The sequence below is a fragment of the Halictus rubicundus genome, chromosome 6, assembly GCF_050948215.1.
Source record: "Halictus rubicundus isolate RS-2024b chromosome 6, iyHalRubi1_principal, whole genome shotgun sequence".
Taxonomy (NCBI): Eukaryota; Metazoa; Arthropoda; class Insecta; order Hymenoptera; family Halictidae; genus Halictus; species Halictus rubicundus.
This window is the reverse complement of record NC_135154.1, coordinates 17709677-17731732: the sequence shown is the minus strand read 5'-3', so window position 1 is coordinate 17731732 and position 22056 is coordinate 17709677. Positions and strand designations below refer to the sequence as shown.

At 42.6% G+C, this 22056-nt stretch overlaps 1 protein-coding gene across 2 annotated transcripts in view; it reads left to right on the top strand.

Moving 5' to 3' along the window:
- Positions 1-14324, top strand: part of Fur2 (furin-like protease 2) — a 503981-nt gene extending 489657 nt beyond the window's left edge. Inside the window, exons 8-17 of one of the 2 annotated variants that reach the window (XM_076789088.1) lie at positions 717-933; positions 3737-3810; positions 3925-4196; positions 7103-7290; positions 8011-8259; positions 9213-9702; positions 10637-10836; positions 10915-11196; positions 11463-11674; positions 12770-14324. In XM_076789088.1, coding sequence (XP_076645203.1) covers positions 717-933; positions 3737-3810; positions 3925-4196; positions 7103-7290; positions 8011-8259; positions 9213-9702; positions 10637-10836; positions 10915-11196; positions 11463-11674; positions 12770-12877 — 2292 coding nt within the window. In that variant the 3' untranslated portion in view covers positions 12878-14324. Of the gene's footprint in view, positions 1-716; positions 934-3736; positions 4197-7102; positions 7291-8010; positions 8260-9212; positions 9703-10636; positions 10837-10914; positions 11197-11462; positions 11675-12769 lie in introns of both variants that reach the window. The other variant, XM_076789087.1, reaches the window with a different exon arrangement.
- Positions 14325-22056: the final 7732 nt, after the last annotated feature.

Sequence of the window (22056 nt, the reverse complement as noted above, 5' to 3'; positions counted from 1 at the left end):
CGTATTACGCAGAAACATTTGCAAGTTCCGGCTATAGGAAGAATAAACCGAGGGTATCGTTAAAATGTAAATTCCCCGTAAAACCGTTTTATGAATCGTAAGCCGGCGCAAAATATACGTTTTACATAAAGTGAACATAAATCTTGCCCTGGATATATATATATATATATATATATATATATATATATCATTCATTTTTTTATATTTTTCATTCTTTAAAAAAAGAAAATATAACGAAGAAAAGACAGTCCCACGAGTTCGATACATTCACCGGGGTAATTATCACGCTATTGTAATAACGTGGGCGTCATCGATCCGGGGAAAGAACGTTAACCCTTTGCACTCGACGCTATTTTCAATCTGAAACTAAATTTTTCTTCCGTCTTACAATATTTTCATTTTATTCATACGAAACTGATCCGATTTCTACATACAATATGTAAATGTTTAGTAATCTATTAAATACAAATATTGTAATGTAACAAATATTTTGTAATATTTTCTGCAATTTCTTTGAAATAATGCCAGAAGAATTTCTAGTGGTGTTTCAGAGTCACCACTCGAGTGCAAAGGGTTAATAGAGGGAGTGAGCTTTAAAAGGAATAATATTGTCGGTGAAGAGAGGGTAGTGGCGCTGCTCGTAACGGTGTCGGATGATAGATGCTGTTCTTCGATTGTTTGTAAGGAAAATAGTAAACATTTCTTTTCGGGAACAGGTTTCGTTGAGATTCTTCCCGCGAGGGAATTTGAGGTTGCTGTTGACCTCGCCGATGGGGACCACGTCGACCTTGCTCTTCGAGAGGCCAAGGGATGTTCTCAGTGCTAACTTCGACGACTGGCCGTTCCTCAGCGTCCACTTCTGGGGCGAGAAGGCGGATGGCAGGTGGACCTTGCAGATCATCAACGCCGGAAACCGACACGTCAACGCGCCAGGCAAGTCATCTCATTAGATCACTAACAACTTGACAAATTCTATCCCCGTCGGAAAATGTCTGATCTCATCCTCGTGCAAAATCATGCTGAATTTTGTACCGGAAAATACTCAAAATTCAAATTTCATTTAGTTGAAGCCATCGCGTGTAACTGCAGAATGAACATTTAATTAACATATGCAGATGCAGGTCTTCGTGCAAAGTAAAAATTGTGTGCATCAATTGCAAGATACTGTTCCAAATTTAACTTGCTCACTTTTCGTCATAAGTGCACACAATTCGAAATCCAGTGATTCTGAAGTAACCGAAAATCTCATTCGGGCGCAGTGATTAATAAACTATGGATTTTTATGCAAGATTAGAAAAATCTACAATTATTAACACTAAGCCTACCAAGCTCAAAACATATAAAAGTGAAACATCTCATTGAAGATTGAATTTACTTAAACTTTGTACGATTTTCATTATAATATGTGTTTAAATAAACAAGTGAATTTAGTCACTTCCCATGAAAACGTTTTTATAATTTCAATAATTGTTAAATAGGAAACCGGTCATTCCCACAATCGATGACGAACATTTTTTATTTCGCATAAACATCCAGTGATCAAACATTTTCTGGCAATAAGTGTTCTCCCCATAACAACGCCATAAATTCGCCAGCCAACCAGTACTCGTTAACGCAATGTGTACGTCGTTACTAATTGTCGACTAATTTACACCAGAGCCTAAGCAACAGATTATAAGCCTCGGCAGGTTTGACGGCACGCTTATTAAAAGCCATAATGCTGCGACTCACAGTGCGTTCTAACAATGAAAGTAACACCTTGTCGACCCCGCCAAGCTCGCAGAATCTCACAGCAGGGTGGATTCCAGTATAATTCACACTAAGTCGCTGTAACAATCCCAGTAAACCTGATTAACAAGATCGTGTTCGTAGGTAGAGGGCTCGGAAACCGCGCACGGTTCTTCTGTTAATGCGATGTTTATTTTTTCAGGAGTCAGGTGCAATGCACATTCGCGTGATCCTGCTACTGTGTCTCGGGATATACTTGGCAGACGTTCTTCCTTCGATTAGGGTCGTCGGATATTTGCCAGATTCCTCGTAATCTTCGCTAGAATGATGTTCAATCCTGAATTATTCGTTGTCACGCCGTTAACGTGTTTCGTTGCTGTTTGTGAAGTTATTGAAAACGAAATTCTTCGAAAAAAAATTAGTGTCACTTTTGTAGAATGTTTTACAGATGCCTATAATTCAGCATTTTCAATCTTTGATATCTAGGAAGCCATAATTGATCGTTGACACTATCCTCTGATCACGCTTAGAAATTAATTTTTGCTGCATATTTGATTTGAGTTTTCTGCGGTTAGTTAGGACTTTCCAGTTTTGTTGACACTATTCTGTGATTACAACAGATTCGAAACAGCCGTATGCAATATGCTGTTAAGATGCAGAGGGTTCAAAGGGTAGAATCCCAGTGACAAATTTTAATTTTCCCGTATCAGTTCCGCTAACAAGATTGTTACGATTTCACCGGATAATTTGGGCTCGCAATTCAGAAATCAACGCGGTAATCACGAAAGGGATCAGATAGCTAGAGTGACAATCATCAATCAAATGTCACAGCACCTCCGGCAAACCGCACGATCGATCAAATAGTTCAATGCTGTCGTTCCGAACTCAAGATCCCCCTGGTGCTATTAATAGCAATTAATAATCTCACCGTTAGACCGAGATGAGGCCGTTCGTTATAAAATTTGATTTAAGAGGTGGGGGTGGAATGGTCAGAAAGGGTGAAAGTTACAGGGGATATGTGACGGTACACCCCCAATATTAGTCTTTACGCCTGCGTACACTCGAAAGTTGTCACCTACGGCTTTATACACACTAGACTGTGCGAGCAACAGAAACGCGAGGCAGCCATGTTTAGATAACATGAATTAGGAGAAGGAGGATTGCCGAAGGCACGGTTAACTTAATGGTCAAAGTCGGATCGGTCGAACGCGCGTTCGCTGCCGTGCCGTTTTCGGCGAGGGAACAGCGAGTGTCAACAGACGGTGACACGTCGAAGAACAAGTGTCCCGTGGCGGGGGTGTTTGTAAATATTGGGACGTCGATCCCCATTCCTGCTACGCATTATACCCGGGATGCGGATATTTATGAACCCATTCCCACGTGCAGCCAACCGGGACTTCGCGATCCTACGTTCACAATTTATTCCAGATTTGTACATCGTGTACTGCTCTGAATTCTTCTACTAGGTACTAAAGGTACCTAGGTACTAGGTGGTAAATTCTTTGCAAAACGTGGCATCGGAATGTTAACATTGGTAGCACCGATTTATATGATTTCCATAGCAATTCTGATACTCTAAATTCTTCGTCATCGAGTCCACCTTGATCCGTTTCTACTAAAGAAATTCGTAAAAAAGATAAAGAACAAAGACAATCTAAATCGCGCATCTTCGAAGAGCTGATAGCTCCTTTCCACCTTTTCGTGACGCGTACAGTGAATTCTCGATATATGTCAACAACACGGGTCTCGTCAGCGTCGTGTATCGTCCAAGAGACACACCTAAGCCGTGTTATGTTTACACTCCTTGGTGTCCGAGGATTTTTTATCGAGGAGTTTATCATCCAGACCTTCGCGACATATATAGAGAAATCACTGCACGACATAGGCAGCGTCGGCAAAGTGTTACAAAAGTCCCGGTGAAACCTAAAGAAATTCGTCGAGATAAGAAAGAATGCAGGAACAACGCGAGAGTTAATTTCTGATTGTCTTCTGCGATGTGTTGTTACAGGGATCCTGAAGAAGTGGCAGCTGATCTTCTACGGTACTGCGAAGAACCCGATCCGCACACGACAGTTTAACCCGGTACACGCACAATCTTCGTTCGCCTCCGTGCATTATCCATTCCAAGTAGCCGATGCTCCATTATCGCTGGGCCATCGCGGCGACGTCGACTTCTTTCCTTCGTCTACCTTTCAGGGCTACCAGGGCCCGTACGTCGGCGCCGGTTCCAGCGTCCAGGCGTCGGTGGCGACCTTGGACGGCTCCTCGGCACCAATCCTGACCAATCGGCTTCCTGGGGACACGTCCTCGGCATTCGAGTCGCCATCGTCCTCTTCGCAAGTCGGCGACGATTCGTTCGACGCTACCAAGAAGGTCTTGCACGACTGCGACCCTCAGTGCGACCCCCAGGGATGCTATGGAAAAGGGCCGACACAGTGCATCGCTTGCAAGAACTATCGGCTTGACAAGTAAGTCGATCTTCATTCTCAGCAGGAACTCGGACTTTCAATCTGTACGGGTCTGTGCGATTGGCTGAGTGTGCCTTGATTTGTTTGACCAGGTAGCCCTTTGTCTGAGTAGCCTTCTGTTGGTTAGAGAGCTGAGGACTTTTTGAATGTATGTTAGCAGATTGGTCGTTTGTTTGACTGAGTGAGTGTTTCTCAGTGAGTGTTTGTTTGACTCCAAGACTTGTCTGAAAGTTTGTGTTTGACTTAGAGCTTGTTTGACTGAGTACTTCTTGAATGTTTGTTTGCTGAGTGGTCGTTTGTTTGACTGGGTGTTTGTTCGTCTCAGTGAGTGTTTGTTTGTTTGACTCCAAGGCTATTCATCTGATTATTTGTTTGTTTGGGCGTTTGCTCGTCTGAAAGTTTATGTGTTTGACTTAGAGCTTGTTTGACTGAGTACTTCTTGAATGTTTGTTTGCTGAGTGGTCGTTTGTTTGACTGGGTGTTTGTTCGTCTCAGTGAGTGTTTGTTTCTTTGACTCTAAAACTATTCATCTGAATATTTGTTTGTTTGAGCGTTTGCTTGTCTGAAAGTTTATGTGTTTGACTTAGAGCTTGTTTGACTGAGTACTTCTTGAATGTTTGTTTGCTGAGTGGTCGTTTGTTTGACTGGGTGTTTGTTCGTCTCAGTGAGTGTTTGTTTGTTTGACTCAAGGCTATTCATCTGATTATTTGTTTGTTTGACTGAGTATTTGTTTGCCTGAGCGTTTGCTTGTCTGAAAGTTTATGTGTTTGACTTAGAGTTTACATATCCGAGTGTTTGTTTGTTTGACTGAGTATTTGAAGAATTTCTTTGCCGAGTGATTGCTTACTTGTCCGAGTATCTGCTTACTGTGTGATTGTTTATTCGAGTACAGTGATAAGTATGAGCGGTAGTGGGAATAATTCCGCGACGTTTATCATCCAGGCCCTGGCGACATATATAGAGAAATCACTGTACTTGTTTTTGTAAGAATTTATATATTTCAGTGTCTGCTTACCTCAGCCTGTATCCGTTTGAGTGTTTCTTCGGCTTAGAATCCATTTCTTCGATTATTTATTTGTCTCAGAATTTGTTGAAGTGCCTGTTGAGTTGTTGCTTGTCCGCGTGATTGTTCGACCGAATACCAGTTTGTTTGCGTATAAATTTGACAGTGTCCGCGTTCCCTTTCGTTATCTTCGAGCGTGCCACGCCCGACTGTTTGTTAATAGAATGTTTGTCCGGCCGAGTATTTATTTGAATGTGTTTATGAGCGGAACGTTTGGCAGCGTGTAATAAAATCGGACAGAAATTCGTTCGCGAACGGTATTTAAGCAAACCGGAAGTGCAGGCGGATATATTTTACAAGCGTTTCAGCGCGTTTCGGTCTCGCGGATCAATACACGCGTACCAGTAACATTTATCTGAAAGCACACCGAATTTCCGATTGAAATGTTATGCATTTGGTTCGTTGGATTCTTCGATTATAGTAAAAGACCCGGAGCTACCTGGGCCCGGTGATCATCGCACGACCACAATCTCGCCATCAAAAACGTCCGAATATTTCTCTGTGAAACCGATGCAAAAACGAAACGCCCCTACTATCCGTGTTTGTTCTGTTCCTCTGTTAAACACGACTCGACTCGCAAAACGCGTCGGAGCTTTCCGCTGTTTCCTTACCGTGACTATTTCCCCAGCGATTCATTTCTCGCGGCACTGCTTTTTCGAAATTCGATGAGAAGAAACATTACCGGAAAAACCTTGAAAAACCCGCCATCCGTTTCTGCTGCCATTTATTCCGCTCCCCGATGCATTTCACGGCGCATTGCACCATCTGCACATCCATCGCGAACGTTCGGCCCGTTATTTAGAGCGATACTTTTTATGTAAAAATCGCGACGGTGAATTTTTGGATTTGAAGGACGCGGTCGAGATTTACGGGGTTTTTCGCGAACTGCCACGAAAAAGTATTTCCTCGTAGAATGACCTAATAACCAACCATATCATTCTTTTTCCGAGCTGCAGCAACGTCTACAAAACTTCTGAGCGAGTGCAATTCTCCAAAAATTGACATTCACAAAAACCACAAATTTTAAATACGTTCCAAACCGAATTCGCTTCTTTACCATAAAATTTCGCGTTGTCCAAAATTAATAATAGCCCGACCAAGCACGCTTGAAAAATTCGTAATTGAAATTTTTCGAACCACCCACGCTATCATTACAAACAGCATTCTTTACGTTGTAACCCAGTTTATATTCGAACACACAAACCCGTCCGCGTTCACTGTCGATTTGATTGTTCTCTTACGAAGTGTATCGTTTACGTGTCGTTTTCGCGGTGTTCCGAGCTACAAATCAACGTGCCATAAGTGCCGTACCGTGCGACATTTCAGTGACGAATCGCGGGCAACGATTCAGCGGATCGAAACATCTTTTCGGGTGTATTGAAACGGTTTAATTAAACCGCGCGGTTTAATTCGTCGTCCGTTCGGCGCCTTGTTCCGCGCGCGCGTAATAATGTGTCGGATATATTTTTCCCGGCCGCGCTGAATGAGAAACCTGAACTGTTAATTCCGCAAGATTAAAGCAATTGCAGCAGCCGCTGTGTACCCGCGGCAAATGGAGCTCGCCCCGGCAATAGAAAATGAAGCTATTCTTTCTATCTTCGCTCATTCGCCGGCCCGGGAATTGGTTGTTCCGTAATTGATTGCCCTTTAACATTCGCCGTGTTAATTAAAAAGCCCAAGTGGAACAGCGGGAAGAAAACCCGCGGCGAGATCAAGAAAATTAAACCGGCTAACAACAATGCACGAATGGTGTTCGTCGCGAACTTTTTCATTCGGAAGATGGCCGGATGGGTACGGGGAGATTTTTGGCGGGAAGTTTTGCTTGAACGAACCGTGATTACAGCACCTGCGTCAGCCGATGCCCGCCGAGGAGCTTCCCGAACCAAGGCGGAGTTTGCTGGCCGTGCCACGAGTCCTGCGAGATCTGCGCTGGAGCTGGACAGGACTCTTGCCTCTCCTGCGCACCTGCTCATCTACGTGTCACCGACCTGGCCGTTTGTCTGCAACAGTGTCCCGAAGGATATTACGAGAGTAAGCCATGGGGATTCGGATAATGGAAGCTTCTTACACGGCCTTGTATATTCCTCGCGTTTCCTTCCTCCTTGCCGGCCTCGATTTTCGAAATTTATCTCCGAGGAAACCCTCAAGTTGAAACATTCTCTGCGCTGCGACTGCGAAGGATGCACCAGTTCTTTCTACACCAAAAAAATTCTTTCGACTCTTCCGAATAGAATGACATACATTTTTGTAGGATTATCAATGCTGGAACGCGTCTGAATAATGTTTGAAGCGATCGGGACAGTCTTCCTAGAAAAAATCTAATTATACCATGCGATAGAACAGACCCTTCCGACAAAGAAACAATTTAGGAAAATGGCAATATTAATTTTACTTGGCATTGAACAAACAAAATGATCGCTCGTTGCACCAGTCGCTACCTCGATGTTTGAATCCTCGAACCTCTGCCTGGTTCACTTTAAAGATTATTTAAACTTCAAACACAATATGTATCATTAATAATTAGTAACAAAAATATATATCATTCTATTCGTGAATTTCTAAGGAATCGTTTCCCGTAAGAAATGTTCACCTGGCACTTACAGTGTTAGCAGGAAAAATTGTCAGAATCTGTAACTTTCCCTCAAAATTGCAATATCTCAAAAACTAAAGATGACAGGACAAGTTCGTAAGTGTTGTCGATCGAATGATCGAAGTCTGCAGTTGTTAAGCGAAGTTCGTTGACACTTTCAGACTCGGAGAACAACACCTGCGTGCCCTGCGAGGCGAACTGCGCGAGCTGCCAGGACAGGCCCGACAAGTGCACCAATTGCGAGCATCACTTGGTTATGTACGAAAACAAGTGTTACGCTGCGTGTCCCCTGTACACCTACGAGACGCAGGATTACAACTGCGCGCCCTGTCATTCGTCGTGTGAAACGTGCAACGGCACCGCCGAGAACCTATGCATCTCCTGTCGACCTGGATTGTTTTCTCTGAACGGTACGTACCCCCCTGCAGACAGTAATCCTTCAGAAGAATAGACCGTGTCACTGCTCTTGCCGCTGATAGCCTCCCGTAATCTGTTTCCACTGAAAAGTCTCTTCGTTGTGCTCAACGGACGGCAGGTAACATGATTTTTGTCATCGGATTAATTTTTTGGGACCCGCGAAATTACATAGAGCACAGGAATCCTACAATCGAATTAATTCTTCCTCGAAAAGAAAGTCTTCATTGTATCAACGATAACCAGATTGCATGACGATCATAAATCCTGAGCACATCCTTCAATCGTACGACTTTTAATGCTTCTATGACAGGTTCAGAAACAACTTAACCAGTTAACTGTGTTTGACGAGTGTACTCGTCATGAAGGAATGGCGATATTTTGTGTCATGACGAGCATACTCGTCAAAACAGCTATAATTCAAACAGTGGTTAATTTTCACGACGCAACTTAGGTACATTCTTCAAAGAGGTCGCAACAGCTAACTGGTTAATTGTTACGCGGTTGTATTCAAGGATATACTATGTGCAGCCCCAAATGTCCATTCACCGTATTTAAAAATATTCCCAAAAATCGACAAGTCACTAAAAAATATACCGATGCTCTAAATGTCCTTGAATACCCACAATGTACGAATATAATTCGTACAACGACAAACTTTAATAAATATTGAAACGTACAACGCGTATTATTTGTAATGTTCAGCCAGGAATACTTTTTAAAAAATGTGCTATCTGAAAACATTGTTCGAAGTGTCCTTGTAGGACCACCCAGATTTCATACAATGGGACAGCAAGATATTGGATCGTTTATCCAAAGCGTTCAAGTATACAATTTGCGTAGTTCTCAAGGCCAACCTTGGCTATGCGAATATTTAAAAAATTGTGGAGTGCATTCCCCAGTGTCTTTGAACACTGTATCGAAGAATAAGATTTTATTTAATTTCCAGGAACCTGTCGAGTCTCGTGTCCAGCAGGTTTCGGCGCGGACAAGAAGCGTCGCGAGTGCGTGCCCTGTCCCTCGGGATGCGCCGTTTGTGCAACCGCATCCTGCACGAGCTGCATCGACGGCTGGAGCCTGAACGAGGAGGGTCTCTGCGCGCCGGAGCACCGTGATCGATGCAACACGTCCGAGTTCTACGACAATGGACACTGCAAACCGTGCCATACCTCGTGCAAGACTTGCGCCGGCCCTACCAAAGACAACTGTATCTCCTGCCCGGGCCTGGGCAACGGGCAAAAGGGCTCGTTGCTGCTGCAGGGGAGGCGATGCGTGTACCAGTGCGACGACGGTTATTATTCCATGGTGCAGCCCTCGAGACCGGTTTGCGTACCGTGTTTACACACCTGCAAGACTTGCGTGTCCCGATTGAATTGCACCGCCTGCCAGGACGGGCTGCAGCTGCAGAGCGGCGAGTGCAGGTCGTCCTGCGCTCAAGGGTAAGCCCGCCGAGCAATCATGTTTTTGGTAACCGTAATGTCACCGCCCCAAACCTCCGAACAGCGATGGGAAATTCGCGACTAATGTGACGGGGGTTCTGTTCCATTTGATTGCGAAATCGCGTTCTCGTAATTGAATCGCGCCCTGAATCCCAGAAAAAAAGGGACCTTCGATTCAACTCCGAGAAAAATGGTCGCAGCAATACAATTTAAAAAATTCGAACGCACTTTCGCGATTTCAATTATGTCATTTTTCGGCAAAGTTATGGCCGAATGAAAAGTCATTGGAATTTTTAGAGAGTTTTGTTTGACTTTGGAATATGGAGTAAAAAAATTTTAACGGATAAACTGTGTTTATACTGGCTGAAAGAGAGTATCTTTCTGTGTAAAAGCAGTGTTGGTTCGTTGTAGTACGATTTTCTTTCACCGAGTTATTCAACCTTGAAGCGAAAATGGCCCTGTTGAGTTGAATCGTTTCTCAAAATCTGGGCATAAATTGTCGTAGGACACTGATTTAAAAAGTAAAAGATCAGTCTTCTTTCTTGAAATTGCTGTCGTCACTTTTTCGATTCGATAAATATTTCGATGCAGAACGTCCTCTTGAAAATCCCCTTAAAAATGGCACAAACGTCACTGTTTCTTCGACTTCTTATATCTCAGCAAAGAATGATCGTAGGATCGTGATCTTTGGCTCATTTTAAAGCGGGAAGTCCGTCGATTCGATTGACCGCTCATAGAACCCACCGTGACAATTTCCAACCTATTCACAATGTTTAAAGTTACCAGAAATAATTAGTCCGCCAAAAAATTACGAAAGTTGCCACTAGAAAGAAGTTGAAAACTGAGGTATAGCTGTTACAACAACCGAATACACCTGACCGAACTGGAGGTACTAATGGTCCCGCTGACTAACAAAACTGCTTTGTACATGCAGGTATTATAGCGATAGAGGTCAATGTGCCAAATGTTATCTATCCTGTAACACGTGTTCCGGGCCCAGGCGGGACCAGTGCGTGACATGTCCTCGTGGCTGGCAGTTGGCAGCCGGAGAATGCCACCCAGAATGTCCCGAAGGATTCTTCAAGACCAACTTTGGCTGTCAGAAGTGTCACCACTATTGCCGTACTTGCAAAGGTCTAATAATATACTCCTGACATTAAATAATCCAAGACTAGCCATGGAACAACTGTCTCAAAATGGAACATCTTACAGGAGAAGGACCTCTCGAATGCACTTCCTGCCCGCCACACTCGATGTTGGAAGGTGGACTGTGCATGGAGTGTTTAGGAGCCCAGTACTACGATCCTCTAACACAGCTGTGCAAAAATTGCCACACGGAGTGTCGAAGGTGCACCGGACCAGGGAAATTCAGCTGCGCGGCCTGTTCGCCGCCATTGCACCTGGATAAACTGAACAATCAGTGCGTACCCTGCTGCACCGGAAATGAGAAGGGACCGGATGCTGAGGAGTGCTGTCTATGTGATCCGGAGACTGGTAATGTCGCTTCTCATCGTTTCTTTTGGAGAAGATTGGAATTTAATGCTAGGTCCACGGAGCGCTAAAAATTATTATTTTATTAAGTGCTAAGTTAAATATTATACAGATTTCTAGCGATTCTTCTTATATGTCAAAAGAAATAAATTTCCTGAGTAATTCAATTTTCTAACTTGGATGATCGTAAGGTTCCAGTGTTAAGTAAGGGGTTAGTCCAGGTGATCACACAGGTATTCTTCATTTCCTTTTTTCTGCTTATTGATCAGGTGGCTGCAGGAACAGCTCACCGGCTGGCAAAAGGAGAGTACCCGGCACGGAGTTCGCAGCCGCCGACACGTCAATTTCGGAGGTGTACGCGAATTACGAGGGGTCTATCAACAACAAAAGCGATACGACGACGCTGCCCATCACTGCGATAGCCGTGGCCGTTTGTCTGCTGTCGGTCGCTTTGTTCGCGACCATATTCATCGCTCTTCAGGTTCGTATCGATTGCCCCGTGTCTGAATTCTTTCCACGGATTTCGACTAACTCTTTCACCCTGTCCACGAATTGTTCCCAGTTTTAGAATTCGAATAACCATAACTTTTTTTAAAAATCGAAGTTTCCAAAATCGGCTTCGACAAAACCCCGCGATGATACGCTACCACAAACGGTGGCAGAAATGGCTGCCATGTGCATCCAGTTTAAGACATTTGCCCCAATTCTTCAGTAAATACTACTTAAACGTCATTGAATAAGATGTATATGTTGATTTTTTTAAAAAACCCTAATTGTATATATAAAAAAAAATTATTGAATTTCCCTTACACGTTTAATAACACTAGGTTTACGGAGCACTAAAAATGACTATTTTACATTACTTTATAAAACAGTTCGAAAATAGATTCCCGAGTTTAGATTAGCTTATATTATTAATTTTCTAGTTGAATATTTGTCGGTGTGTAGAAGCAAATTGTCATAGATTATCGGTGCTTACTACATTACTTTATAAAAATAACATGAATGTATCGATCAAAGTTTGTAGCCATTTTTTAAATAATATATGGATGCTCGTGGATGCATTTTTACAATCTGAATATTCGCAATTTAAAAATATTAGAATCCGTCATTTTGACGGGTCAAAATGACGTGTTACATAATTTTTAAATTTACATTTATTGTGAACTGCCATGTCGGTCATATATAGGTGACACAATTATTTGCATACCTTTAGAAATTAATGTTGTTCATACTGCAGTTGCTCGAACGAAATATCATTGGGAGTTGTACGATCTAAAAGGGTTCAAGGAGAAAAACATAAACTCTGCAATTCGGATTAGAATGATAAAATTAGTTTTTGATTTTGTGGAATACGTTTGGGGGATGCGTGCTAGGCAGTGAACGTGTTAGAACAGTCTGAATAAATGTATTCTTGTTAGTAGAGTGATTTAGGAAATGGTACGCTGGGACGGGGGTTTATGAAACGTTCCGGGAATGATTGAACGCGGACGATCCGGGATCGTCATCAATTGAAACAGTAACGTTCCCCTCGTGTCGAGGCAATCGAACTGATCCCTGTCCGCGATGTTCTCAGGCATCGTCGAACCGAAGAGAGGCGAACAAGGGTTACACGCAGCTGGCGATGAGGGTGGAGCCTCCGGACGACGTTGACGCGGACGACACGACGGAGCTGATGACCTAGACCCATTAATCAAGCCAGCCAATGACAGGACCTCTCGTCGAAGAGTTTGATGAAGGTCGACCAGTCCTCGATCACCGGGTCCCGATCGATGCGATGTGTTGTTTGCGTGTGGCATTAGGAAACCGTGGCGTGGCGTTCACCGAAGAAAAGTCTCACTGAAGAAGAACGAAGAAAAACAGACGAACAAAGAATCGGTCGCGCTTCCGATCCGAAGTGGTCCGAAGAACAAAAACCCAAAAAATGAAAAAAAAAACACACACACACACACAGAACAAAATATACAGAATTTTCGAAGAGAGAAGAGGAGGAATTTTTGTCCGCGACGAATGAAAGTGGTGAAAAAGAAGAAGAAAAAGAAGTAGAACAAAGAAGGTGAGAATGAGGGACAAAGGGAGACACACACACACATACACACACACACAAGATGAAATTCATTCGAAACGTGATAGTAAAGGCAGTTTTCTTGGGCGAGTATAGTGTGACTGTTGTTTCACTCCATATTGACAGTGCGGGGTTTAATGCGTGCGCGCGCGTTCGTGCGTGAATGAGGCAATTGAACGAAAGAGAGTGAGAGAAATATCTAGGTACAAGATTTTTTTAAAACGGTCAGGCGCGTCGTTGATTCTTTCGAGTGCGCATAGATATTATTGTACGAACTGTGTGTATTACCGCCGAATAACTATGCGAACGTGTACGAGTTACGAGCGAGAAGGGTAACGGACATTATAAAGTGCCTGATTTACAACGCCCTCACGGCCGCGCGCTTCCGTCTGCCCATTTTTGGTGCCTTCTATCGTGATCGCCTCGCCTAAATCACAGCCCGACACATTCACTACGAGAAAATCAATTTTAGATTCATCTTTGCTATGTCTAGTAGCTGCACCGTGCTCGTTGTTCGTTCCTGGTATCTATCAATCCTCTAAAACGGTAGCAAATGGATGTAGTCCATGATACATTGTTAGAACGTACTTCAAATCCAGCAATAAATTTCGATTTAACCCTTTATAGGGCACTGCTAGTTTAGAAAGAAATGTTAGGATGATTTGTTGCAGACAGTAACGTTGTTGCGATGGTACTTGGTTCAACATTGGAAATATTCTTCGGGAAATTGGTACATTCGTAATTATTTTCTTACGTTGTCCGAAAATGTAAAGCCACCTTCAATCTGCTATAATGCAATGTAATTTTGAGGTTGCGCATTTGTTGTTATATTTGCATGTTTCAAGAATTGTTTTGCGTGATTGATAGACTTTCACGCCACATCTTATTGTTCCCCTTTCTATTCAAAGAAATCCTTTGTTTTAATTTTGGGGTTCTTTTCAATTCCTGTTTGAATCCTTTTCACGTTATACACAGTTCATTCAGACTTATAACAAGATTGTGTTTTAAAGGGTTAACAAAATGGAGACCTGGCTAGTAAAGGATAACGTTAACTGTGTGAAAATGTCGGTGGCAAGGTTAATAACAAAAAGAAAAAATTTGTATACCTTGTAGAAGGTGGTGTTCTAAAGACCACAGTTTAAAATATAATAAGCTATTATATTGAATATAAAATTCGCGTTGGTGGTCAGAGGCTACCACCAGCCTATAAAGGGTTAAACGTGAAAAGAGGGGCATTTTGGGCCCGTCTTCGATCGTCGATCAGATTCATGGACCAGTATAATTAGGTTAACGTAATCATTAGCGAATGCGACAAAGCGGCGATTGAAAAGTTGCACTGATAGGGGGGGACGGAAATAGGAAGGCGGAAGTAGCTGAACCGGAAGCTTAAGACGAATGGGACAATGTAACGGGGCTAACCTGGGAACATTTTTCTCGCACTTGAAGCAGCGAAGACGGAAAGAGAGAGAGAGAGAGAGAGAGAGAGAGAGAGAGAGAGAGAGAAATGTTTGTACAGCTTCGTTCTCGCGCAACGAACCAACTCGACAACCCTCGAAGAAGAGTAAGCAAGAGCGAATGTATGAAAGAGAACCAGAGAGAGAGAGAGAGAGAGAGAAAGAGAGAGAGAATTGATTTGTCGATGATGCGACATACGCCGTGTATCCAGTCATTCCGTTATTTTCAGCCAGTTGACAGTGAATGTGCATTTTTTTAACTGTGTTGTTGTTATTGCTGCATTGTCTATGCATTTTGTTTTATTTAGTGAACTACGTGTTTTTCGCGTTGCTCCCGCTTCATTCGTATTCGTTTGTTTAGAGAAAGAGAGAAAGAGAGCGAGAGAGAGAGAGAGTGAGGGACGGAGAATTAAAAATAAAAACATGAATCTATAATAGAGTTTAGAAAACGAGAAAAAACAAACCATGTTCGTATCGCACGAGAGTTAGAGGGATTGCGAGGGAGAGAGAGAGAGAGAGAGAGAGAGAGAGAGAGAGAGAGAGAGAGAGAGAAAGAGAGAGAGAGAGAGAGAGAGAGAGAGAGAGAGAAGTTTACAGTGGAAAATGAAATGAATTCTAACGCGATGAACACACGAAAGCAGTCCTCGGTAAATCGGTAACTTTGAACAGCTACTGTCCGCGCCTACCGTGTGAATATTGAATTTCTCCTCGTGATTTGATATAAAGCTATTATTGTACTTTTATGATGGACGCGATTATAAATATATACATATATACATATATATCTATATACACACATACTCAGGCGTTTAAATATATTCTGAGTTCGTGTTCCCGGTGAATTATCATTGCTGCGAATCTCCAACATCCCGTCATCCATTTCTCAATGATTTATACCTCTATCCTCCATCCTCAGATAAAGGTAAGTGCACGTTTATTTAATTCGTGTGTAGATGATTTAAATGAATCAGCTGAGATAGTCAGATTTGTTGTATATTTTTAGTTTAAAGCGTAAAAGTTGAATTATTAAATCCATCATCAATTGAGCTAATACAGACTACAAGACTGGAATGGAAATTCTCATTTTATACATTTGTAATAAAATTGAGGAGGAGCAATTTAAATCGACAGAAATATTTGTGGGGGTTAAAAGAAAATCGGAATATTCTCTATGTATTAAAATTATTTCAGGAAGAAAGATATTTTTATCCGCCCCCTGTTCCTTGCATTTTATGCAGGAAGTATGAAGATTGACGAAATTTCTAGTCTGCACCCTTCGGGTCTTTGGAACGGTCGAGAATGAAGCGTCAGGCGACTCCGATGGTGAAATTTGAGGTCCGCGCGATTAATTCCGGGCAATTTGATGAAGTCGATGATTTTTCCGGGAGCCCGACGGAATCGGAATGCGATAAGGATCGTGATTTATTGAATCCCGTTGAAGGGGAGACGCGACGCTTCTTTGCGTTTCCTGATGCATGAAGAAGCTGTTGAAACGGGTGAAAAATCGCGGATTATACTGCGAGCAAAGCCATGATTTATCGAGCCGCGCACGGCGTCATGATTCACCGTCTGGTCTAGGTTTTGCCGGTATTTCGTCATCACGTCAAAATATCCCGGCGCATTAATCATTCGTCCATTTCGACGGATGACGAAGCGTCGGATTTGACACTTAAATATGCACGCACGAGCAGGCTAGCCTCCCCCCTCCCCCCATGTTTGCAACATTAATACGACATACGTATACGCGGGAAACGAATTACTTTACCGCGGCGTCGTTAGATGAATAATGGATCTTATTACGGCCGACGTTGATCTACTTCGATTCTCTGAACGGATTGTTTTCGTTTATTTATTGATCGTCGCACGATGACCAACGGCCGACGATATATCCGATTGACGTTCGATAGGTAATGACATGGACGCGTTGATGCATAGCGGTTCCCGTCGAACATCCGTTTCGCGGACACCGATTGACAGAAATGCCTAATAGCCAGATGTCAGGTGGTCCAGGTGTCCATTATTAAGATGCAATCACCAATCCGCGCGACGCTACATCCGGTGCATTTTTACTAATCCGCAAAGTGGTTAAAGCTACTGCATTCATCGGAATTACACCGCATCTTGTGGATGTTAAAGCGTTCTCTGATGCTGTACATTCATTTTGGCTACTTTGTATTCATAGCTACTGTGATTTCTCTATATATGTCGCCAAGAGCTGGATGATAGATGTCGCGGAATTATCCCCACTACAGCGGAGTATACTCCGTACGTCCCCTCGACGATACACGACGCTGACAAGACCGGGTTGCTGACATATATCGAGTATTCACTGTGCTACGATTAATTACGCACTACTCTTGTTGCTTGTTTAGAAAAAGTCGTGAAAAGTTTGCGTACTTTCATGACGTCTTCCTCTTCAACTTCATAAACCTTCCTAATTCTTGCTTTGAACTACCGTTTTCAGTAATGACTATCCAATTTTCCTGTATGATTTGTTCCGGATGAATAGTAACACTAGAACACGCCTAATCGGTTGAAATTAATGCACGATTTTCAACAGCCCTTCAATAGCTACAAAATAGCAGATCACACAGATGAATCACTCCAATCGCTTTAAAAATCGTTCTTATGCACAATATGAGCAAAGACATTAACAAAATTTGGTTATTTGTCCGTTCTTTTAGAGAAACAGTAATGCGATAAATTCAATGGCTTAAAAATGATTCTCGTATGCGAGAAACGAACAAAACGAATCAAGGAAAGCGTGGAAGACGAGGTTTAGCAAAAGGATCATCCTAAAGCGGTTGGTATTAATAAAAGTTTAACACTGTCATAGATTATTGGCTACTGACCCCCGAAGAGGGGCTTTTCGCGCGCGAAGCTCGACTGCAATCCGTCAGAAGGTCATTAAAAATTCAGAATAGCAATCGGTGCGCTTGCCTCGGAAGCCGTATTAATATTTATAGCATTCATATACATTCGAGGAATGCGGTTATTCCTGTTTGCCGACAATAGGTACACATCTTTGTAATAAATGCAAGCATAGCGAACAGATTCGGAACAATATAGTACGGAGAGAAAGAGAGAGGAGAAGCATTGCCAGGAAGACAAGGAAGCAGCGACGGCTTATGGGATCAAAGCAAGGATTATTGAGCTTCCTAAAGGCTTTATATAGCTCGAATAACTTAGTAAATAGAGCATCGCTGGCCCACGGTAATCGTTCTCACGAAATTGCTCGCGATTCCGCTATTTTTCGCCCGTTAAATAACAATAAATCACTCTCCGCAAGATGTCTGCCTTTCTACGGAACAATGTGATGCCCATCAAAGCTTCTACAACTTGCTCCTTAACGTAGTAAAAATTGTAGAACATTTTTCGTTGTGCACCTAAAAGAATAAAGTTTCTCGAATATTTTTTTATATTCTTCTTTAATTTTTCAACCAGGCAGTCCCGGTAACATAATCTAACAGATTTAAAATAAAAAGTATTATTAAACGATTCAAAGAGCAAAGGCTCGTATAACTTATCTCGCAAACTACACAAATTATTAAAACCTTTCTGATTCTCTAACCAATAAATACTCGTCGATTCAGCTTTCTTATTGCATGTTCTGTGAAGAAATAAATCTATGTGTTGTTTGCTGTTTCATCTGTTTGCTCGCGTGCGTTTTATCGAGGGTAGTGCCGTTAAAACAATTGAAATAGCAGTTTGGGAATAAAAGTGTAGTAATAATGTAAAGCATTGTCGTGGAAGGATTAAAAGGAGATCAGGACAAAGTCCCGGTGGAAATAATGGAAACTAATGGCGCCGGTGCCGAATAAATGTCGTTAAAGAAGCCATAGCACACGTTACAACCGACGATCGACGTCGAGAGGGGGCCGTGATATACGCACCGTCGATATGCCGATCGAGATAACGGGTTCGCCGATAAATTCGGCAACGATAATTCGCGTGCCCCTACTTTTATCAGGCTGGGTGTCGTGGCGTAAGCGGATATCGTAAATTCGTGAAGGCAAATCCCCCTTGCCCTGCGCCTGTGCAACGGTTTTATCGCCGTATCACTTTAATTATACCGGCCGCAACTATTCCGCCGTCGATCTTTTCCGATTTCCATGGGATCAGCCGATCGGAACGAACACGTGACGGTTATGCAACCGGAAGATCCATCATTTCGATCGTCAGTATAAAAATGGAAAATCTTTTGTACTTGCCTCCGCACACCGGTAGTTCCTATATGAAGAACAATGTTTTTGTGCGAATTAAAAGTTGTGGATCTTTGGAATACATTTAAAAAATTCGTCTCTAATTCTAAAAGTGCATAAAATTCTTAGGTATATTCAATTAATAGCGAAAGAACCACAGCATATTTCCGATAAAATAACCATTTTCTACGACATTAATAAAGTATGTACATGTCTATTGATCTACCTAAGTGTATGAGAGCGTTCGAATGATGTTACTTTAATGACAGCAGTAATAATACGTCGGCTACGATCTACCGATGGCCATTTCTCGGTATTTGTGACCATTTTTCGACAATAAAGCCGAGATAACGTAGTGCTTAGGACGCTGTAGATCAATTTTATGGTCGCGAGGAAGCGCCCTGTTAAATTTATAAAGCTCCATAAAGAAACAAACCCGTTAACTCTACTTATTTGCAATTCGACCGATCTTTTTGGGATCGTCGATAGATGAGAATGGTCCGAGTATATTTGCTGTGATACGCGATACAGAGAGTCGCAGGTCCGACCGGGACTCTTACTCAGCTTAAAATTCGAAAATTTGATCCGCCATTTCCTTCCCCCTTGGCGTTCGATTATACGGCATAAAACGAAAACCCGGTTAGACGAGCCGGTAATAAAGGAAAATCGTACGCTTTATTAGGGTGGTATCGGGCGGAAACGAGTCGAACGAGTAGCAGAATTTCACCGGAAGAAAGGGGGGAAAAGGTAGTGGGTAACGTAAAAGGTGGGGGGGGGGAGGGGGTGAAAGGCGGATGCGATCAAATCGGAAACAACTTTAGAAGATACGAAATAAAGAGGAGGCAATAAAAGCAGCGAGCCACCGCGCTCACGGCAGAAGTTAGCGGTAAAAGGAAGCAGAGTATTATTGGCCGTATCTGAGGTAATGCGACCCTTTAAATTCTATCGTGGCTGAAATTGTGGCTTCCGGGATTACCTTTAAATTCAGCCGCATTTTTTGCTGATTTATTAAGGAAGCTGTAGGATATTAGACCGACCGAGGGTGTAGATCGAATTACATTAGAGTTTCTCATGACTTCTAGCGACTTTAATCTTCTATTCCATTTTACAATACAAGGTAAAGTTGTTGCTTTAGAGACCCAAAATGTAATCAGCAGCTGGGCACGCAAATTAATATTTTGAAGTTGTCGGATTTCTCAACGGGAAAAAAATCAAATCACAATTTCTCTTAAGTATTCGATATGGCAACGATTATTGTATGTATATAGGAAAATTGATAAATATCAATAACACAGTGCCTAAGGCAGATCTGCATTGTGATCTCGCTAACAATTCAAATTAAGCGCCGGGAAGCCTGGTCATTGACTGATTGCGCCCTCTAATAACGACTCGAAATACTAATTTGTTGATAAAGATTTCAGTGTTCTACCGTGAGAGGCCAACACTAGCTTCCGGTATGTCACTTATTGTTAGATTGTCAAAAGATATTTTTCCGGGCACCGATGTGATTTATTGATCGTCGAGAGCGCAGCGCTATCGATCGACGGCTATCGAGGTGCGTTGCCAGAAATTGTCAGTCCCTCGCGAGCTGCCGAGGACGACGGACCTCCTCCTGGATCATCGGGAGGACCTATGTAGGTCGTTGGTAGACCATGATGGACCCGGGTAGACTACCTTTCCTTTCGCTCCTCCATGTTCCTATTCCTCTTCCTCACTTCTCTCTCCTTCATCCTTACTCTCAATCTTTTCCTTTCATCATTTCCCTCACTTTACTCTTCATCATTTCCTTCACATTACCCTTCATACTCATTGTCACTTCCTTAGACTCCTCCCCTCCTCTTCTGTCCCCTAGATTCTCCACTCATCTCCCCTCCCTTCCTTAGATCCTCACCTACCTTTCTTTCTGCCCCTAGATCCTCACCTACCTTTCTTCCCCTAGATCACATCCTACCTTTCTTCCCCTAAACCTTCTCTCTTCTCTAGATCATCCGCTCTTCTTTCCACCCTTAGATTCCGAGCCACACTTACCTGGATTCCCTTGCCCTCTTCCCATTCCTAAATTGCTCCCTCTCCTCTTCCCTTCCCTAGATCCTCTACTCCATTCCATTTCCTAGATTCATCCCCTAGACCCAACCACCCCTTCCATAGCTCCTGTCGCTAGATTTATTTCTCCTTTCCCTAGATCTCCTTCTCCTTTGCTTAGATCACCTTCTCTTCTCCCCTTCAGGCCTTCCCTTCCTTAGATCCCCCATATCCTTCGGCTCAATAGTTCGCTGTTCCAATTATGGTAGAGGGCGCAAGAAAACCACTGCTTCCGCTTCCATTCCTAGTCTATGGATGTCTTCACCATTTAGGGTGGGCATCAAAAATTTAAACCCAACGGAACAACTCTATTCAATATTTGAAATGTATCTTACAGCTAAAAGCAACAAAAATCAAATCACGTGTCAATCTCAGCCGCAAAGATATAATCTTGATGCTCGAATGAATCCTACAAAATGCACCACTCCAGAGAATCTTCCGTGAGTCGAAACAAGATAAGATATCTTTTTAAAAAGGTATAAAATATACTTACATAAATCTTCGGTACAGACACAGTTCGCCGGATAATCTGTATTCCGTATAAAACCAAAGAAATCGTTCTCCAACGAATAACAAGATAAATTAAGAACTAGAGAACTACAAATAGGCGCAAGATCTATTTATAAAAAAAATAACGACACGAATTAGCACACGAAAAAGATAAAACGACTAACTACGCTCGCCAGTTAAGTGGCCTATCGCGCAAGGATTTCAATGAAAGCTTGTCGATGTATGCGTATTTATCACAAACGGTGACAACACTTTATTAATACTCTCCACTTATCTCATTATTTTGTCTCGTGGGGGCGGGTGGAGGTGAGAGGGGGGTGTAGATAAAGCGAGATTCGGCTAAAAGCAACTGCGACGGGATTTACGAAAAGCAGCTACGACATTACTTTTATTACGTCATCCTACGTATAAACATCGAACATTCGGACTGTATTTTTCAGCACAGGTTTCGTTCGATTCTGCTTAATTACAATAATATATTTGTATATTTATATGGTGTGTGTGTGTGTCTGTACGTGTACATGTATGTATGGATGGCTGTGTATATACT